This window comes from Rhinolophus ferrumequinum, chromosome 15, assembly GCF_004115265.2.
Source record: "Rhinolophus ferrumequinum isolate MPI-CBG mRhiFer1 chromosome 15, mRhiFer1_v1.p, whole genome shotgun sequence".
NCBI lineage: Eukaryota > Metazoa > Chordata > Mammalia > Chiroptera > Rhinolophidae > Rhinolophus > Rhinolophus ferrumequinum.
Genome location: NC_046298.1, coordinates 45,663,633 through 45,682,300, shown reverse-complemented (window position 1 = coordinate 45,682,300; position 18,668 = coordinate 45,663,633). Strand labels below are relative to the sequence as shown.

At 47.8% G+C, this 18,668-nt stretch overlaps 1 protein-coding gene across 1 annotated transcript; it reads left to right on the top strand.

The window, feature by feature from the left end:
* The first annotated feature begins 9,554 nt into the window (after positions 1-9,554).
* Positions 9,555-18,272, top strand: KLK13 (kallikrein related peptidase 13). The gene is made up of 6 exons (XM_033129658.1): positions 9,555-9,718; positions 10,047-10,132; positions 13,532-13,715; positions 14,016-14,284; positions 15,533-15,669; positions 17,118-18,272. Exons 2-6 carry the CDS (start codon positions 10,081-10,083, stop codon positions 17,304-17,306), a joined length of 831 nt encoding a protein of 276 aa, XP_032985549.1. The 5' UTR covers positions 9,555-9,718; positions 10,047-10,080; the 3' UTR covers positions 17,307-18,272.
* Positions 18,273-18,668: the final 396 nt, after the last annotated feature.

Here is an 18,668-nt window from a genome sequence, read left to right as displayed (position 1 = left end):
TCGCCGGTGTGACAGAACATCGCCGCCCACGCGCTTCCCCAGACCTGCTCTCTCCACTCGAGACCCAGGGGGCCCGGCCCCCAGCCCCTCCTCCCTCAGGCCCAGGGGGCTCCGCCCCCAGCCCCTCCTCCCTCAGACCCAGGGGGCTCCGCCCCCAACCCCTCCTCCCTCAGACCCAGGGGGCTCCGCCCCAGCGCCTCCTCCCTCAGACCCAGGGGGCTCCGCCCCTAGCCCCTCCTCCCTCAGGCCCGAGTCCAGTTGCCAGCATCCTGATCCTGACCCCTGGCTCAGAACTCCCCTCTCCCACTGCAGTTCCTGCGGGGTTCCTCTCCCAACCGCCGCAGCATCACCGCCATTATTCAAGACCCCTTAGGCACAGAGGACAGGAGCACGAAGGCACTGAACTGGCAAACATATTCCAAAGAAGACAATTCTCAAAACTCTTTAGTGTCTCTAAAAACCAGATAAATAATAATAAAAGTTGAATCATCCTATATTCCTTTCATCTGTTCATTTAATTCACCCAACAGATATGCACACAGTGGCTCTGTCGTGCCCAGCGAAGGGCCATGCCCGACAATGGCAGAGTGGATGCATGTTCCACGGAGGGCTGCCTCCCCCACCCACTGTATCTGGTGTGGAGAAGGAGACCCCTGAGCCTTGCAGTGTGACCCTGAGCAGGACCGCGCCTTCCAGGCCTGCCGTCCAGGTCCTGTGTACAAGGACTGCTGAGGTCCAGGGCAGGGAGGGCAAAGATGTACCTTGTTTCCTGGAATACCGTATGCTAATCAGGTCTCAGGTGAGAAGAGTTGAGTTAATCACTCTGGAGTTCAAGTCCTGGCAGAGCCCTGCTCTCATTATGCTTTCTTTCCACCTGTCATCCCTGGCCTCGGTCTCCTCCCTCCCCACAGGCACTGACACAGATGGCCTCAAATGCCATCCTCCTTGGAAAAGGTGTGTTGTCACATTGTGTTGCTTCTAATTTACACTGAACCATTGTGCTATGAACCCCATTCTTTTTCTTACTTTCATTCATTAATGACTATTTTATTGGGCATCTGCTGTGCACCAGGCTTTGGCATATTTATCAGGCACCTACTAAGAGCCACGCATTGACCTGTTTATTGGGCATCCTCTATACGCCAAGCATTGTTCTATGCAGGTGCGGAAGGGGGAGCTGTGAAGCAGCCAGAGAAAACTAAACGCTTCCCCTCGCAGAGCTTACATTCTAGCAGGAGGTGACAGACAAGAAACAATGAACAGAATTTAAAAGTAGAGTCCTTATGAATAAAAAGGTCAATAAACTGGGGCTGGGCGGCAGGCCCAGGGTGTGTGGCGGAGCCAGTTCATGCCAGCTCAGAAGAGCCTACTGGCAAATTTTCAGGAATTTTGAGAGCAGGTTGCTAAACATAGCCATTATTAAGTATTACATTACATAAACTTACAATTAAACAAGATATATTAAATACAAAGTCAATGAGTACTCAAAAGTCATCAATTCCTAATTGTTTTTTTACTAATATTTATGCCTTGAAGTTATGTACGTCTTTCGCTTTATATCTGTAGTTGTGAGCTTCTGAGCATCTCTTTCCAACTCTGTGTCCAGTGGTAAGCTGATATCAGCCCATGTGGGAGTATTTACACCACAGAAATTGGCAAATGCTACAGATAAGGGTTTTTGTTTGTTTGTTTGTTTTGCTTTGTGTTTTTTTGTTTTTGTTTTTGTTTTTTTATTTGAGAGCTGTTGTTAATCCCTTACCAGCGCACTACTGGACAGGTCTGCCTGGGAACAGCCTGACGATCGTGGTGTCTATCCTATAGTTCTGTGCTTGGGTGCTGCCGAGTTCAGATAGAGTAGAATGCTGTGTGGCCTCACAAGTGTCCATTGGCCGTGTGGTGAGGGGCAGCACAAGATCAGAGAATTCTGAAGTGGCAGGTCTGGGACTTGCATGATGGCAGCAGCTCAAAATATTTCTGGGAAATGGAGGCTGCACGTTCAGTCAAGATGATACAGGCTCACGGTGGCTCTCAGATGTGGCAGCCGTACAAGCTCTGGGGGGAAAGGGAAGAAAAACAGCTGTGTACTTACGCAGCTTCAGGCCCCCAGTGAGATGAAGACACAGCCTAGGCTGTAATTCTTGGTCTGCGTCCTGCTGTAAAGCTAAGGAAAAGTAGTTTAAAGATTACTTTCATCTGATTTCCAACCCACACTCCCAGTTGTGGTGGTTGAGTACGATGTTTTACTGCTTCTCAGATGCACATTTCTCTCATATTTTTAACATTTCTGAAAGTGGGAGTCATCTTCCAACTAACTGACAGTGTCTTAGCATCATGTCATAATTTAAGCGACAGCTCCTTTTTCTTTCTTCCTGGTATACAAAATATTAGTACAAATATAATCCCCGGCATTGTGGACAAAGGGGTTCTCTGGAAAGTAACCTCACAGGGTGACCTGATCCTAAATTCCTAACGGGGGGGTCATGGTGGGTAGTCACCCCCCCAGGCCTGTAGCGTCTTTAGTGAAAGGTTTCTAAGCCAGTCCTGTCCATTGTTCCCTTGCACCTAGGTTAATACACCTTTGAAATGCCAGAGTAATACCCCTCCAGGCACGACCACCCTCAAGAAAACACATAATCTTGTTAACTGTCCTGTGTTCCTATCCCCACCTTACTTTCTCCCAGTTGCATGTCACCTTCCTTAGGTTCCCCCCTTAATTTCATATGTGTAAATGAAACTACACAACTCTTGCTGGGTGAAGCATTTGAAATCTTGCTCCCCAGGATATGTCATCAGTTTGGCTCAAATAAACTGTTATACAAAGTATTTACAGGTTTGGAAGTCTCTTACATCGACAGCGTTTTAGATTAATGAAATAGGGTACAACGGCAAGTGAGTGTGGGTGAGGAGTCAGGTTGCAGTATTAAATGGGTGACCTTATTCCGCATACACGGTGTTAAGCTACCCATTATACAGTTTGCTTATCTAGTTTATTGCTTCTAACTGCCAGAGTCTCTCAGCCTGTGCTGTCTAATGTGGAAGTCACTAGCCACATGTGGTCATTTTAAAATTAAGATTAGCTGAATTTAATACATGTTAAATCTCCGTCCCTTGGTTACACTTGCCACCTGGAACGTATTAGAAGTCAGAGTCTTGGACCCCTACTCTAGACCATCTAAACAAGAATCTGCATTGTAAGAAGATCCCCAGGGGACTCGGTGCATTTTAAAGTTTGAGAAGCACCGCTCCGTTGTATGCTTCCGCCTCCTTTAGTAATGACCCGGTTCCCCAGTGATGGACACCTCGGTTCCCTCCGCTACCCAAGCAATGATGCAATGACTATTTGGGGTCATCAACCATAAACAAAAGTCTACTAGGTATTCTGTCATCAAAATAAGTATTTATTTAGAAAAAAAATAATTGCCATCCAATATGTGTGGCCATAGCGAGCCTCCCTGAAGTTCCTGCCTGGACAAAGACGGAGGAAGTACTTTATAGACGGGGTAAAGGGAGCTAAGGGGAGGGCTGTTAAAACGGAAGAGCTACGTTGTAAACATAGAGTTGGTCCTGTAGGGCTCTCTCAACGACGTGGCGTGTGAGAGCTCCTCCCACAGGCCCTCCCTATTCCTGTCTAGGTGAAGGTCTCTGTCATAAATTTAGATAGGGGCATGTCCCTTATGTACCTATCTATAGAAGACGTCCCTAGAATATGTATAGACCAAAAGCCTACTCTTAATCAATTTCACCAAGTACCTGCAGGTTTTTGTCCAGGTAAGGATTCCTATCCCCCCACACTCCCAACAATTCCTGTAATTTATTCATTCATTCATTCAACAAATATTCATTGAATCCTATTACATGCCAGGTGCTATTCTAGGAACAAAACAGATAAACAGTTTTGCCCTTTGAAGACTCACTTCTAGAGGAGAGTCAGGCAAGAAACAAGTAAGTAAAACATAAAGCATTACAGGTGGGAGTAAGTGCCATGGAGAAAAGTACAGCAGAGTAAGGGGATAGAGGATTACAGAGAAGGTTTGCAATTTTAAGTGGGTGGTTGTGCAATGAAAGGTTAACTCAGCAGGCCTGGGCTGTCCAAGCCCTGCATACTACAAAAAAGGTTTGGCCCTTGCCTGGTTTCTGGGAGATAACAACTAAGCCCCTGGAATATCCTGTCTTTGTTTACCTGGTGGTGTTAGACTCTGCCAAATAGTCTATCCTAATAAGGTGACTTCTGGTGGAGGCCTCAGGGCATGTTGTATCAGTTTGATCTCTGGAGGGGCTGGAAAATAAGGTCAGCCAGGAAAGCAGATAGCTGTGCCTACATGACCAACACCCAATAAAATACCTAGACACCAAAGCTCAGGTGAGCTCCCCTGGTGGGCAATACTCTCTATGTGTTGTCACACATCATTACTGGGAGAATTAAGTACTATCTACATGACTGCTCTGGGAAAGGACAACAGGAAGCTTGCACCTGGTCTCTCCTGGACTCTGTCCTGTGGGCTGCTTTTCCTTTGTTCATGTTAATCTGTATCCTTTCACTGTAATAAACCAAAACCATGAGTATGGCAGCTTTCTGAGTTCTGTGTGTCCTTCTAGTGAGCGAACCTGTCTTGTGAATACCCAACTACAGTAGTCAAGGAAAGCTTCGTGGAGAGGATGGCAAGAGTGGAAGAAACCATGCAGACATCTGGTTTGGAAGAAGGTTCCCATAGCAGGAACAGCAGGTATGGAAGCCCAGAGAGGGGAGTATCCCTGGCATGAGACGGGCAGGAGAAGAGGAGAGGATAGATGACATCAGAGGACTCTTGGGGCCAGATGGTCTAGACCAGGGGTGTCCAAACTTTTTTCAACGTTTTTCACCAAGGGCCCTATGTGGTAAAATACACAAACAGTGGGGCCATTCACTCGAGGTGAAGTACGTATTGCCTCACCTGGTTTATTTAAGTAAACTAAATATATTTTTGGAATTTGCTGCGGACCAATTAACAGTGGATTGTGGGCCGCAGTTGGCCCGCGGGCCGCAGTTTGGACACCCCTGGTTTAGAGCCTTGTAGGCCACCATAAGAAAGTTCCATTTTCACTCTGAGTGAGATGGAAGGCACTGCAAGATTTTGAGAAGAGTGACCTGCCCTGATTTATTTTTTAAAAGGTCACTCTGGCTGCTATGTTGCAAATAGAGTGTAGGCAGACAAGGACAGAAACAGGGAGACCAGATTGGAAACTTGCAATAATCCAGATGAGAGATGCTGGTGGCTGGGAGGGACCAGGGCGGCAAGGAAGGAAGATGTTGAGAAATGGTCGCGTTCTGGATCTATTTTCAAGGTAAAGCTGATGGGGTTTGGTAATGAAATGGATGTGTGGTGTGAGAAAAGGAATTCAAGGGCAAGACTAAGGTTTTGGCTAAGGAATGGAACGATGGCGAGACTATCTACTGAGAAAACCAAGACTGCAAGAGGAGCCTGTTTGGAATGTGAGAAGGGCGGAGGACAGGAGCTTGGTTTAGAACATGGAGATGTTGAGTAGGCAGTTGGATGCTAAGTCTAAAGTTCTAGAGCAAGGTCGGCTGGAGACATAAATTTAGGAGTCACCAGTGTGTGGATGGTATTTAAAGCCACGGGACCAGATGAGATCACCTAGGGAGTAAGTGTAGACAGAGGACAGAAGACCAAGTGCTGCGTCCTGAGAGGTTCCACCATGTAGACATTGGGGAGATGGGGAGCAAACAGCACCAGGCTCCAGACACGGATGAGGAGCACCCAGTGAGTTATGAGGAAGATGAGGAGGGTGTAGTGTCCCAGAAGCCAAGGGAAGAAACCCTTTGAAGGAACAGGGAGTGATCCACTTGTTAAACGCTGCTGATAACTGAAGTAAGATGAAGCCTAAGAAGCTGGCTACGGGCTTAGCAACATGGAAGCTATTGGTGCCCTTAACGGGGGCATAGTTGGTGGAGGAGTGATGGAGAAAACTTCATGGAGTGGGCTCCCAAGAGAACAGGAGGAATTGCGGACAGTGAGTGCAGCCAACTTTTTAGAGAATAGCAGTCAAGGTGAAGAAAAAATGGGCCAGAAGAACATGAAGGCTGAGAGAAGGTTTTGCTTTTTTGTTTTCCTTTAAATGGAACGTAGAAATCGTAGCATGTTTGTATGTTAATGGGACTGCTCACTGGGGGAGAAAAATAATCAATGATGCAGACGAGGGAGCAGAGAACTGCTGGCTGGAACAACATCCTCGAGGAGACATGAGGGGATGAGATACCAGGCACACGTGGAGGCATTTATCTTAAATGGAGGTGCAGACTGTTTGTCTATAGAAATAGAAGAGTGATCAGAGGATGTAGGCACAGATGCAGGTAGGTGGCAAGACTGATCTTTCTAGATTTTGCTGTTCTGATGGGTAACAAGTGGTATGTGGTTGCTGTACGGGAAAGATGACGACTTGGGCTAACATCCTTAATACAGGGGCCCCCCTCTAATGAATTCATGCCTCTTGACTCCTTGTGCATCTTGAGTCTTGTTTTCTCCCCTGGGCAGCTCTCTGTTTATCTCTTAAGTCTTTGTGCCTTTCCCTTGTCCTGTCCCACCCACCCAGTCTGTCTATCTCTGTGTATTTATCCCTTTGTGTCTTTCTCAGTCTCCCTCTCCCTTCATGTTTGTATCAGGGCCTCTCCTCCAGGCCTGGGTGTGGGGCCGACTTTCTAGTCCCAGCCAGCACTTCCAACCAGAACTTCCAGTTCCTGCTTGACAAAGAACCCCGTTTTGAAGCCAAGCTAGGGTGGGGCTTCCAGGAACCTCAGTCTGTCTCTATCTCCAGCTTTACTTATTTAACAAGCACATTTGTGGCCCTAGATCCATATTAGGCTCTTGTCTAAGCACCTTCAAATATCAACTCATTTAACCCTCTTCTATGAGGTAGGTGCTATTCCTTGTGCTACTGTACAGGTGGGGACACTAAGGCACAGAGTGTCCATGTCACTTGAACTCAGCAGTCTAGCTCCAGAGTCTCCGCTGTAAACCACTAGGAACACTGCCTCTTTTTCTAGTCCTTCTTTCTCCAGCCCTGCTCTGAGAAGGGGAAGACCCTGATCTATGAGACAGCACACCTGTACTTGGTCGACCTGGTATGACTTTCAGCAGCTCGCTGTCCTCCATGGGCTTCAATTGCCTTATTGATCAAGTGAGGGGGTGGAACGCACGCAACTCTCGGTGGGTCCGTGACCTCACTTCAAGGAGAGTGAGCCAAACTGAGTCCTGGCCAATCATAAGCTTGAATATCAGTGTTGACCTGGTACTCACCCTTCAGCAAATGCCAAAGCCAGTCACCTTCACTCCAGGTTCCAGCCCTTCCCAAGTGAGAAAGGCTTTTGTGGAAGTGTGGACCCAGGCCACAAGAGGGCACAGGTACCCTGACTTCCCACACAAGCCTGTCACCTCACTTAACCTAGCATCCTCCCTCTTGCCACCTAGCCTGAACCCAACTCTCCTGGAAAAGAGTGAACTCAGTGCCCACTCTGGGTCCAGCCCTGTGAGGTGGGGAAATTCCAAGATGGGGAAGGACAGTGGCTTTTCTGTCACCTTGAGAGAAACTCATGGCTATGACCCAACCCACTCCCCTCAAAACCCTACAGCAACACAGCTGCTCAAGCTCACGTCTGTCCTCATTGTCAACATCAACTCACACCACTCACCCATCTGTGTTTCAACACCTCCCCCATCCAAAACCTCAGTCGTGGCCCCATCGCCAGCCCCAACCCCACAGGACTCTGTCGGGCAACCTTGTCCCCCGACCCCTCCCACCTGCAACCCAATTCTACCCCCCAAACTCACTCCATGTCCATTCTCCTCCCCACACTCACTATCATTCTTAACGCTGGTATCAGACCCATCCCAGACCTGACCACAGACTTTTCTTTTTAGTGTAGGGAAAAATTGTAAAAGACGTTGAGATGGACCCAACAGACATCTTTGATGGAAAACTAGATGGGTGACCTGATTTTAGGGGGCTCTCTTCTTTTACTGTCTCTGAGCTGCTTCCCAGCTCTGTAAATTATAGGTAGCTGATGGCAATGCCAATACTTCTCGTCCATAACTGTGCAAATGAGTTCAGTCGGTGGAAGTACAATTAATGTCCCTCTTACCTCCCATGTAGAATAAGGCAGTTTTGCATCCATTTATGAATTCTTTTCTGCGTTCCTTATAGCCGTGTGGTTCTTTGTAACATCTTGCTAGTTCCATCATTTATTAATGGATCAAAATCAAATCTTAGACATATGTCCATTTCATACGTGTAAGAGACGCACAGTTAGATCCTTCTTAAAAAATTATCTTTTAACACTAGATCTGATCCCTATATCCAAACTTTCACTCGCCCCAGTATGGACCACACCAGTTTTGATGTGAACCCTCACTCCATCCATCTAAACCTCTTATCCTGGGCATGACACCACTGCTCTCTCTTTCCAAACATCATCTGGTCCCCATCCCTGGCTTCTTCCAAATTCTGACCCCACCTCTGTCCTCCCTAATCCCTAATCCTGCGCTCTCCACCCCCTAGGATTAAGTCACAGCCCGACCCAGTCACAGTTCCCGGAGACACCTCCTCGTTCCCAAAACACCTCTTCCTCCTTCCTCTTTCCACTCATCCCAATCCCCTGAACTTTTCCTTCTCCACCTACACGCCCATGGACTCCCTCACCCCATCTGGCCCTGCTCCTAAAAGGCCACTTATCCAAAATATTGCTTCCCAGGCCCGTCCCTGCTCCCAGCCTAGTCCAAGGAGAGTTGACTTTCAATCCACCAATTTGAAGGTTTCCTTTTTGGGCTTGATGGTTGGGGTGGGGGTACGGTGGTGCAGGGGAAATGGTAGAATAAATTTGGGTATCCCTGTGCTTTTCAGAAAGAAAGGGGTTGGAGGTGAACCTGAGAACTGGAATTTAGATGTGTTACATCTGATGTTGAGAGATAAGTGTGAGATAAAGCTGTGGATGGCATTGGTTTTGAGAGGTAGGCTGAGGGTAAGGGGTATGGTTGAAATTAGGCCGGGAGATGGGAATAGGATGGAAAATGGCCTCTGGGGCTGATGTATGTTAAGAATAAGCACTATGCACGAGGTTGGAGTGGTGCTTGGAAAGTGGGATGGAAAATAGGTTTATGTTAGGAGGGAGGGTCTTGGGGATTTAGGGTCGGTCGGAGGAAGGAAACGATAGGCTTTCCCTACCCTCTAGGTGGGTCCCGCTGCCAGAAAGTTCACAGTGGGTTCAACTGGGGCTTGGGTGGGGCCAGATCTGGGTCCCAGCTGGTCCAGAAAGCTCCGCCCCCAAGCGGAGGGCCAAGCCCTGGCTGGGGGGTGCCTGACACAGCCAGCTGAGCCACTGGGGGTGGAGAGGGGTAGGCCAGCAACCGGGAAATGCTGAGAGCTCTGGGGGAGGGAGTTCAGGGGTTAAAAGCCATGGATCTGGGCTGAAGTTGGAGGCAGCAGGCTACAGAAGCTCTTCAGCCAGTCCCCTTACCCAGGTAGGGTCTGCCTGGGGCAGGGGCAGGGGCTGGAGCAGTGGAGGGGAGGAGCGGGGAGAGGAAGGAGAGGAGAGAAGGGTATAGAGGGAGCATAGCTGAGTCAGGGAGTCGGAAAGGAAACCAGAGGCTCAGTTATAGGTAGAAATCTGCAGAGATGGACTGAGGCGCTGGGAGCAGCAAGGAAGATCAGAAGCTCAGCTTGAGACCAGGTGTCTGAACCAACCCTGGGAGAGGTGAAAGGGGAGGGTGAGGGGACAGGGGCTGGAGAGTGCACCAACTGCCTCGCTTGCTGGAGGGCAGGGGGGAGGGGCTGGCCACCTGGGTGGAAGGGCGACGAGCCAGTGCCCGAGGGGAATGCATGTCACGCCCCCCCCTTAACTGTCCCTCAAGGATGAATTTGCGGAGAGGAGTAGATTCCGGGGTCAGGGCTCTCCATAGGAGAGGAGACTCATGACTGGGACGTTCAAGAACAAAGGTGGGGTGTGGTCAGAGATGGGGGGTTCTGTCCAGCTCTTAACACCCCCCTTAACTTCTCAGGCCCCTCCCGCCCTGCCCCCCACCCGGAGCTGCCATGTGGCCCCTGGCCGCAGTGATCGCCTTCCAGACCATGGCCTTGTCAGGCGGTAAGAATGCGAGGGGGTGGAGGTGGGGTGGCCACCCCAGACAATGGTAGGAGGGGTTAGGCCATGGGGAGGGGGAGTGGAACCCGTGCGCTCTGCCGCTGCCCACTGGGAGGTGCTGGGTCCCACAGGGACAAGCACGAGCGCTTCCTGCTTATCCCTGAGTGACCTGGTTTCTTGGCTGGGTTCAGCCCACTGTCCCCACCGACCCCATCTCAGCTCTGATGGACTCTTCCCCAGCAGGCCCCTTCTCTGATTGTCCTACTCAGCCCTGGAAAGCCCACCCCCGGCCCTTCAAATACCCCCACAGCAGCCCCTCCCACATTCGAGGCCTCCTGGCCTTCCTGAGAATTACAGGAGTCAGGCAGACAAGAGATCAAATCCTGACGGTGCCACTGCGCGCAAGTAAATTAGCTTCTTTGCATCTAGGTTGTTCCATCTGTAAAATGGGAACATACAAGTCATTTCCACAAAAGGTTGTTGTGAATATTAAAATGAGGTAACACCTCTCGTGTGCTGAGTGCGAGGCAGTTAAAAGGGATAGAAAGTTATTCCCTACTATTTATTGGTAGTCGTCTCTATCCATTCTCAGCCTCTTCCAGAATCTTCTAGTTCTTCCTTTCGTCCTTGGCGTGACCTCAAACCTATCCGATTCCACCCAGAGTTGGTCCTCTCCTCACGTTTAAGCCCCCTTGCCTGCCTTTGCAGGCAAGTTCTCTGGAAGCCCTATTCATGCATCGTTCACTCAACAACTGCTCTGCATGCCAGGCAGTATGCTGGGTGCTGTGCAAGCAGAGACACATTTCTCTTGTCAGCACCCACAGCTTAGCGGTGACGGCTGCAGACATTCAAACAACTACCAAATAATTAGTTAATAATTAGTTACAACTGTGATAAGAGGTGACCGCTTCAAGGGGCCAAGCCAGGAGCCTAGAGATGTCATAGCGGCTCCCTGCCTGGAAGTCCCCTCCAAAAGACCAACCAGACCCTTGAGCTGAGAGATCTGAAGGAGGGAGGGATCCGCAGGCACCTGGCACCCAGCACCACGCTTGGCCTGGAGGTAGGGTGGCTTCTGTCCTTTGGCGACACTCCCAGGACTCCTGCCAGTGTCTCCAGCCTCTCCTGTGTGCCACGCCCTGCTAGGAGCTCCGCAGGCATTGGCTTGTGGAATCCTCCACAGCCTTAAGAGGTACATGCACTATAATTACTCTAGTTTCGCAGGTGAAAAACCCAAGACTGAGACAGGAGAGTCCTGCCCCAAAGACAGTGGTGGTGTCTGAGTCAGGATCCTGATCCATGCTGCCCGCCCTGCCCCGACACCTAGGACTTCACAGCTTGGCAAACCATCTTCATTATTTTAGACCTAATGGTCTGCTTAGAGCCTATTTTTTTTAATTGAATAGTATTAAAAGTAAAGTTTATATCACTGTCCTAAGTGGAAAACTGCATTCTTTGCTATAAATAAAAGAGAAAAATAAGTAAATCCTGCACAGTGAAACAAAGACAATGTTTATTGGGTTGGACTCTCTGAAATTGCCAATAGTTAAGACTCTTTTTTGACCTCCTCCAAAATAGCAATTACAGATGGTTCGACTTAATAAATTTCAGGTTGCAGGCCGGGGGTTCTGCTCCCTTTTAGGTTTTAAAAAGTGAGCTCAGAGAGGATTGGAGAAGCGTTAAAACCATATCTGCACCATCATGAGACTTTCTCCTTGATAAAATCAGGATTGGAAGAGACCTGGCCGGTGACTGACTTTCTGAGGGTGCCATTCAGTGTTACTCACGTCTCATCCCTGCACCACCTGAAAGGACCTTGTGCCCACAGTGACTCCTGCCTCCAACTTTGAGAACCACTTTGGAAGTGGTCAGCTGGCCTAATCCCACCGTTTATGTAGGTGGGAAAATGATCTGCTGGCCACAGAGCTGGGGACCTCCTATTGCAGTTAATAATTAATAATGACAGTCCCCACTTACTGGGTGCTCTTAGTGTCTTAGATGTAGGATTTTACTGAATCTTACAACTGCCCCATGAGAGATGAAACTGTTTCTTCCTTTACTTTATAGCTGAGAAAACTGAGGCTGGCAATTTTTGGTGGGATCACCCAGCCGGAAAGTGGCACATTCAGGATTCGACTTTCTCTGTCTCATTGCCCACTGCTGTGCCTCCAATGCCAGGCACAGAGCCTAGCACACACAACATTCATTGCCTGAGCACCTACTGTGTGCCAGACACTGGTGGGTCCTGGGGATGGGATGCAGGACTGAATAAAGCAGTTAAGCCACCTGTTGTCAATGGAGCTCACAGGCCGGATGAGGAGATATTAACACATAAACGTAAATAAATATAAAGAGAAATGAATAGTGACGGTAGCTCTGAGAACCAATTAGCGGGGTGTAATAGGGAATGACTGAGGGGCTGCGAGGGCAATAGTAGACCAGGGATCGGGGTGGCCTCCCTGAGGAGGTGACATCTGAGCGGAACTCTCAGAGTCAAGAGGGACCCAGACATGTAACCTTTAGATTCTGAGTGCCAGTCGGTGGAATATTTTTTCTATCTATCTATCCACCTACCTATCTTATATCTGTCTGTCTGTCTGTCTGTCTGTCTGTCTGTCTGTCTATCATATCTCTAGCTCCATCCCATGTCTGCACTGTCGAATATGGTGGCCACTGGCCAGTTAGACTATTGAGCATCTCAAATGTGACTGGTGTGACTGAAGAACTGCATTTTTAATTTCATGTTAATTAAGTTTCAATCGACACATGTGGCTACCGGCTGCCACAGAAAACACTGCAGGTCTCGAGGAAGAGGAAGCAGCAAGTGCAAAGGGTCTGGTTTTTTGAAGAACAGGTTCATGAGGCTGGAACAGAATGAGTGAAGAGGAGAGAGGTGGGAGATGAGGTTGAGCGGGTTAGCAAAGGTCAGGTGATGGAGACCCCGTGAACTGAACTTGGGAGTGGCTACCTATGGATGGTACTAGAAGCCACGGAGGCACCCAGTAAATATGTGTTGAGAGGATGAATGGATGGATGCTGCCTAAGTAGGTGTGTGGGTCCTTCTCACTTCTACTTCCTGAAATCGGTCAGGAAATCTCTCATTCCGTGGTGGAATGAGAGAGAAAATGCAGCTGGGGAGAACGTCAGGTCTCTGCTTATCAGAAGCATCCGTATTCTGTGAACTGTTTTTCCAATCCCCAGTTGAGGGTATGACACGTCTAAGGAAAAGGACGTTGTCATCTCCATTACATAGAAAATGGCAATTCCCGGGGGCCAAGAAACGAATCATCAGTTCCCGGCCACCCAGAGCAAATTCTGACCCTCTCCCTGAGCCCAGGAACCACACCCCAAAGCCTCCTCCTCTCCCTGGACCCCACTTCTCTAACATTTTTTCTTCCTCACCAGGCATCTCTCAGTATCCCAAGATTCTCGTCAGCAATGGAACCAATGGGTTTCTCCCCGGTGGCTGCACCTGCCTCCCCCACTCTCAGCCCTGGCAGGTAGCCCTGCTAGTGCAGGGGCGGCTGCTCTGTGGGGGAGTCCTGGTTGACCCCAGATGGGTCCTCACTGCAGCACACTGTCTGAAGGAGTATGTAGGGGCCAGGGGATCACGGGGTAGGGACAAGAATGGGATTTGGGTGGTAGGTGTGGAGTTGGATTTAAAGACGAGGTTGGAGATAGGGTTGGGATGGAAATGGGTGAGAACAAGGTTTGGGGTGGACATAGGAGATTGGGGGTGGGAATGTGTTAAAGGAGAGGGTCTGGAGGGGACTGGAGTTAAGGGTGTGGCAGGAGATGTGTTTGGACATGAGGAAGGTGGGATGGAGAAGAGGCTGGGGTGGAAATGGGCTCATCCTCTCCTCTAACCGCTCCCTTCCTGCACCCACAGTGGATACAGAGTTTACCTGGGCAAGCACTCCCTGGGGCATGCGGAGGCTGGCGAGCAGGTGAGGGAAGTACTCCGCTCTATCCCCTACCCTCTGTACCAGAGCAGCCCCACTCACCTGAATCATGACCACGACATCATGCTTCTGGAGCTGCAGTCCCCAGTCCAGTTCACGAGACGTATCCGTGCCCTGCCCCTCTCCCATGATGACTGCCTCCCCGCTGGTACCTGCTGTCGGGTGTCTGGCTGGGGCACCACCACCAGCCCCCAGGGTATGCACCCACACAGGTGACCTGAGGTCTCAGTGTCTGGGGAAACTGGGCAGAGATGGGACAGTAGGTTGGAGGACTCCTTTATATGTAAAAATAAATATATATAGTTTATATTATATGATATTTTGCATGTCCTATATAAAGTTATGTCTATCCTTTATATAAATATAAATTTATAAATCTATAGATGTTATATGTATTCTTTATATAAATTTATAGTTATGTATTATATATATATGTTTTAGGTTATATATATCCTTTATATATATTTATAAATATATAGAACTATAGTATATATTATATATGTGCAAATTTATTGAAATATACATCTCTATACATCTGTGTGTAAGTATGCAAATTATAAAAATTAGATTTATTTTCTAAATTATATATTTATAGTGTATATTTAAATAATTACATAAATATATAATTTAGAAAATAAATCTAATTTTATAATATATTTATGTAATTATATTATAATTATATGACATAATATTTTTATAATATATTTATGTGATTATTTAAATATAGTATATACTATATACTATATTTAAATATATACTTATATAAATATACTATATATTATATAGTATATTTAAGTATATACTATATTTAAATAATCACATAAATGTGTAATTTAGAAAATAAGTGCTATATTGATAGGTTTAGCAATACTAGGTACATTGATATATTTAGTAAATATAATAACATACATCCTTTGTGTATAAATCATATGTATGTGAATATAAACTTGACCTCTAGCAAGAGCCCTTTGTATCAACTTTGTGGTCCCTCGCTCCCACAATCTCATTTCCATATCTTTCTGCCCAACGCGCCCCATCTCTCTTTCCACCACTTTCCTGCTCTCCTGCATCTCTTTGCTTCCCTCCTCGTGTTTTCCCCACCTCCAGTTCTGTCTCACCATCTCTGTCTTCCTATTTCTCCAAACTGCCCTTCTTTTCCCATCACTCTTCTCTCCTTATCTACCTCCCCACCTGTATCCCTCCCTTGCCAGTTCCCTGGCCCATCCCTCTCCATTTTTCTCTCCACTCTTATCTTCCCTTCCCCTTCTCATTCCCTATCTCTCCACATTTCTGTCTCTTCCATCACTTTCCCCAGATCCATAGCCAATCTCTTCCTGCATCTTCTTCTTCCCACCTCTATTTTCTACCAACTCTCCTACTTAACTGCCACCCCCTAGCCTGTCTAAGACAGGTATCCTTAGACCTACCTCTCTCTCCTCCCCAGTGAGTTATCCACAAACCTTACAGTGTGCCAACATCCAGCTACGCTCAGATGAGGAGTGTCGTCAGGACTACCCAGGGAAAATCACACCCAACATGCTGTGTGCCGGCACGAAAGAGGGAGGCAAGGACTCCTGTGAGGTGAGGGCTTGGGGTTGGAGGCTGCCACGGGCCAGGACGGGAAGCCAGAATGGAGGTACAGACAGATGCGGGAAGGGAAGGATTTGCTTCTTGCCTTGGGGGAATCAGTCTTTGTAAGGTGAGATATCCCGTAGCATAGAGGGTCAAGAAAAAAGGGAGTACCCGTGGATGGCAAATATAAGTCATCTTAATTTGATCCAGCTTTGACTGACAGTGATTGCTCAGATCCTTGTGCTGACATGCCTAAAGGATAGGACCCTTCTGGTTACAAGTGACAAAAAACCCAGCTCAAACCGCCTCAAGCAAAACACTGACTTTTGTAACTGAAAAGTCCAGGGGCCTGCTTTAGGCATGGATGGATCCAGGTGCACAGAGAATATGGTTAGGACTCTGTCTCCCTTTCACTCTCAGCTCTTCTCTGTGTTGACTTCGTTTTCAATGAAGCTTCTCCATGCGATAACAAGATGGCCCCAGCAGCTTTAGGCTTGCATCCCGCCCGCTAAGCATCCCTGTTGCAAAGAGAGCACCTCTCTTTTCCAAGAGTTTACGTAATCATCTTGGGCATGATTTTTCCTAGGCTGACTTAAGTCATGTGTCTTGGAACCATCACTCTGGCCCGAGCTGTGGGATTCTCTGAGGGACCAAGTCTGAGTCACGTGACTAACTGTGGGGGTTGAAAGGGGCAGGGACAAACTGCACGAATTGAGAGTGGCGGAGGGGACATTCCCCAAATGAAAAACATCGGGAGGCTATTACCAAAATAAGGGATAATGGAAACTACGTGGGCAAAAAAACAACCAACCTGTGTCTAATAGAGAGGACCTCTTAGATTGAGTTTTGGTTCAGTGGGAAAGTGTTTGATAATGGATTAACGATGCGTGCCTTATCAATTAGTAATGCTTGTCCTGGGCCCAGGAGGTGAAGTGGAAATACGTATGTGTACATACTCTACCCACATGTGGATGGCTTAAGGTGGCATGAGGGAACCACAAAGCAGTAGTAGGTTTGGGAGACAGGGAACCAGGTGGGATTTGGTGTAGGGAACTAAGAATGGGTGTGTGAGGTAAGCTGTCACCACTTGAATAAGACTGAGGAACAGAAAAGCGGAGGGAGACACAAAAGTCTCTCTCTCTCTCCTGTCTGTCTCAGTGTCTCTGTCCTCCTTTTCTCTGTCTCTCACTCTCTATCCGTCTGTGTTTGTCTTATCTGTTTCTCACTGTGTTGCTGTCTCACCTTCTCTTCTGTCTCTCTTTATCTCTGCCTCCACGTGGGTCATGGAATGTTGTCATGGCAGAAGATTGTGAGCACAAAAGAATATTTTCAGAATGAAATGTCAGGGGAGTCTAGAACTCCACTCAACTCTAGACTCCACTTTCTCCCCGCAAGTCCCCATCTCTGCCTTTGTTTAGCCCCCGCAAAGACCCCACCTCTCTCTCTCCCCCACTCAGGGTGACTCCGGGGGCCCCCTGATCTGCAAAGGAAAGCTCTATGGCATCGTATCCTGGGGAGACTTCCCATGCGGGCAGCCCAACCGGCCTGGTGTCTACACCCGAGTCTCTCAATATGTTTCATGGATTCAAGAAACAATCCAAAATCAGAAAACCCAGGAGCAGAAATGGACAACGCGCCCACAATAAAAGTTGGATTGACTTTCCCACCTTCTTCCTTCCAATGTGCCCCCCTTACTCAGTTTGCCCGCCCTTCTCTGCCCCGCGCAGAGGTTCCACTTGAACCAGTGATCCCTGTCCTCAAAATGTGTCATCCCAGCTGACATTCCGTGTTTCAAAAGCACTCAGTCACTGCCAGCATCCCTGAAACATCCCAGGCCCACGAACGTCCCAACTCTGAACATAAACCCAAATCACCATGTAAATGTTTTATCTGCAGGACACTCACACCTCTCGCCCGTTCCTGTGAATGGACCCTCCCTGACAACACCCTATTCCGCTTCAGATATTTATTCACTGCCAACTTTCTTATCCTTCTATGTTTTGTACTCAAGATTCTAGACTCCCATGACATTTCATTCTGAAAATATTCTCTTGTGCCCACAATCTTCTGCCATGACAACATTCTGTGCCCATCTGAATGACTGACTCATCACAGCTAATATTGGGTCCTCACAATGGTTCATGCTCACGCAGTTCCGGGCCTCCCAAATGTCCTATCTTTACCTACAGCCCACATTCTGTCAATATCCAGCCTCTGCCAATACTCCCAGGCTTTGAATCCCCATGTCCACTAAAGATCAACAGCACTCCAGAGTCTGCAGTGATGGGGTTCAGTATCCCAAAGGGGGTCTCCACGCCTGGACCGTATTTTCCACCAATATCCTGTCCTATCTCCTCCATGAATACCCATGTTCAGTGCCCCCTTGCTGTTTGCTGTTGTTACATTTTCGCCCATGACCCCAGAATGCAGTGGTCAAACACTCAAGCCCTGATTTAAACAAGTCATAAGTCACCACCTCTTTTCTCATCTGTAAAACAGGGTTCATAATTCTCCCTCAACATTGTCAGGATAAATGTCAAGTGCTTGCCACTATTATTTGCATGGTTCCCTATAAAATACTACCTTAGGATGTCAATAACAACCTTTTTGCTGTGTCCAAAAGGTGTTGCATTCATTTATTTTTCTTGGCAAACATTTATTCAGTGCTGAAATGTGCAGGCACTCTCCTGGGTGTTGCTTAATACAATTTTGTTTATTCAACAAATATTGGTACCAATCATGAGCCAGGCACTACTGTAGATACGGATGATAAACAGTGAATTAAACAGACAAAAACTTGTGCCTTTGTTGAGCTTACTTTATTTTGCAGGGAGACACAATAAAAAAGATGAATAAAGAAATAGACTGTCGGGTGGCAGAAAAAACAGCAGGGTAGAAGGACAGGGAATGTTGGTGTCTGGGAAGTTGCTATTTTAAGTAGGATGGTGCTGGAAAGAAGACACATTGACACACAAAACAATACACAATTTGTTATAACATATCCTAAT

Bases quoted from the DNA above. Each gene is read 5' to 3' on its own strand.
- KLK13 (XM_033129658.1), top strand. From the start codon at position 10,081: ATGTGGCCCCTGGCCGCAGTGATCGCCTTCCAGACCATGGCCTTGTCA. The intron at 13,716-14,015 runs GTATGTAGGGGC...CTGCACCCACAG, and splicing joins GCAGCACACTGTCTGAAGGA to TGGATACAGAGTTTACCTGG. The intron at 14,285-15,532 runs GTATGCACCCAC...TCTCCTCCCCAG, and splicing joins CACCACCACCAGCCCCCAGG to TGAGTTATCCACAAACCTTA.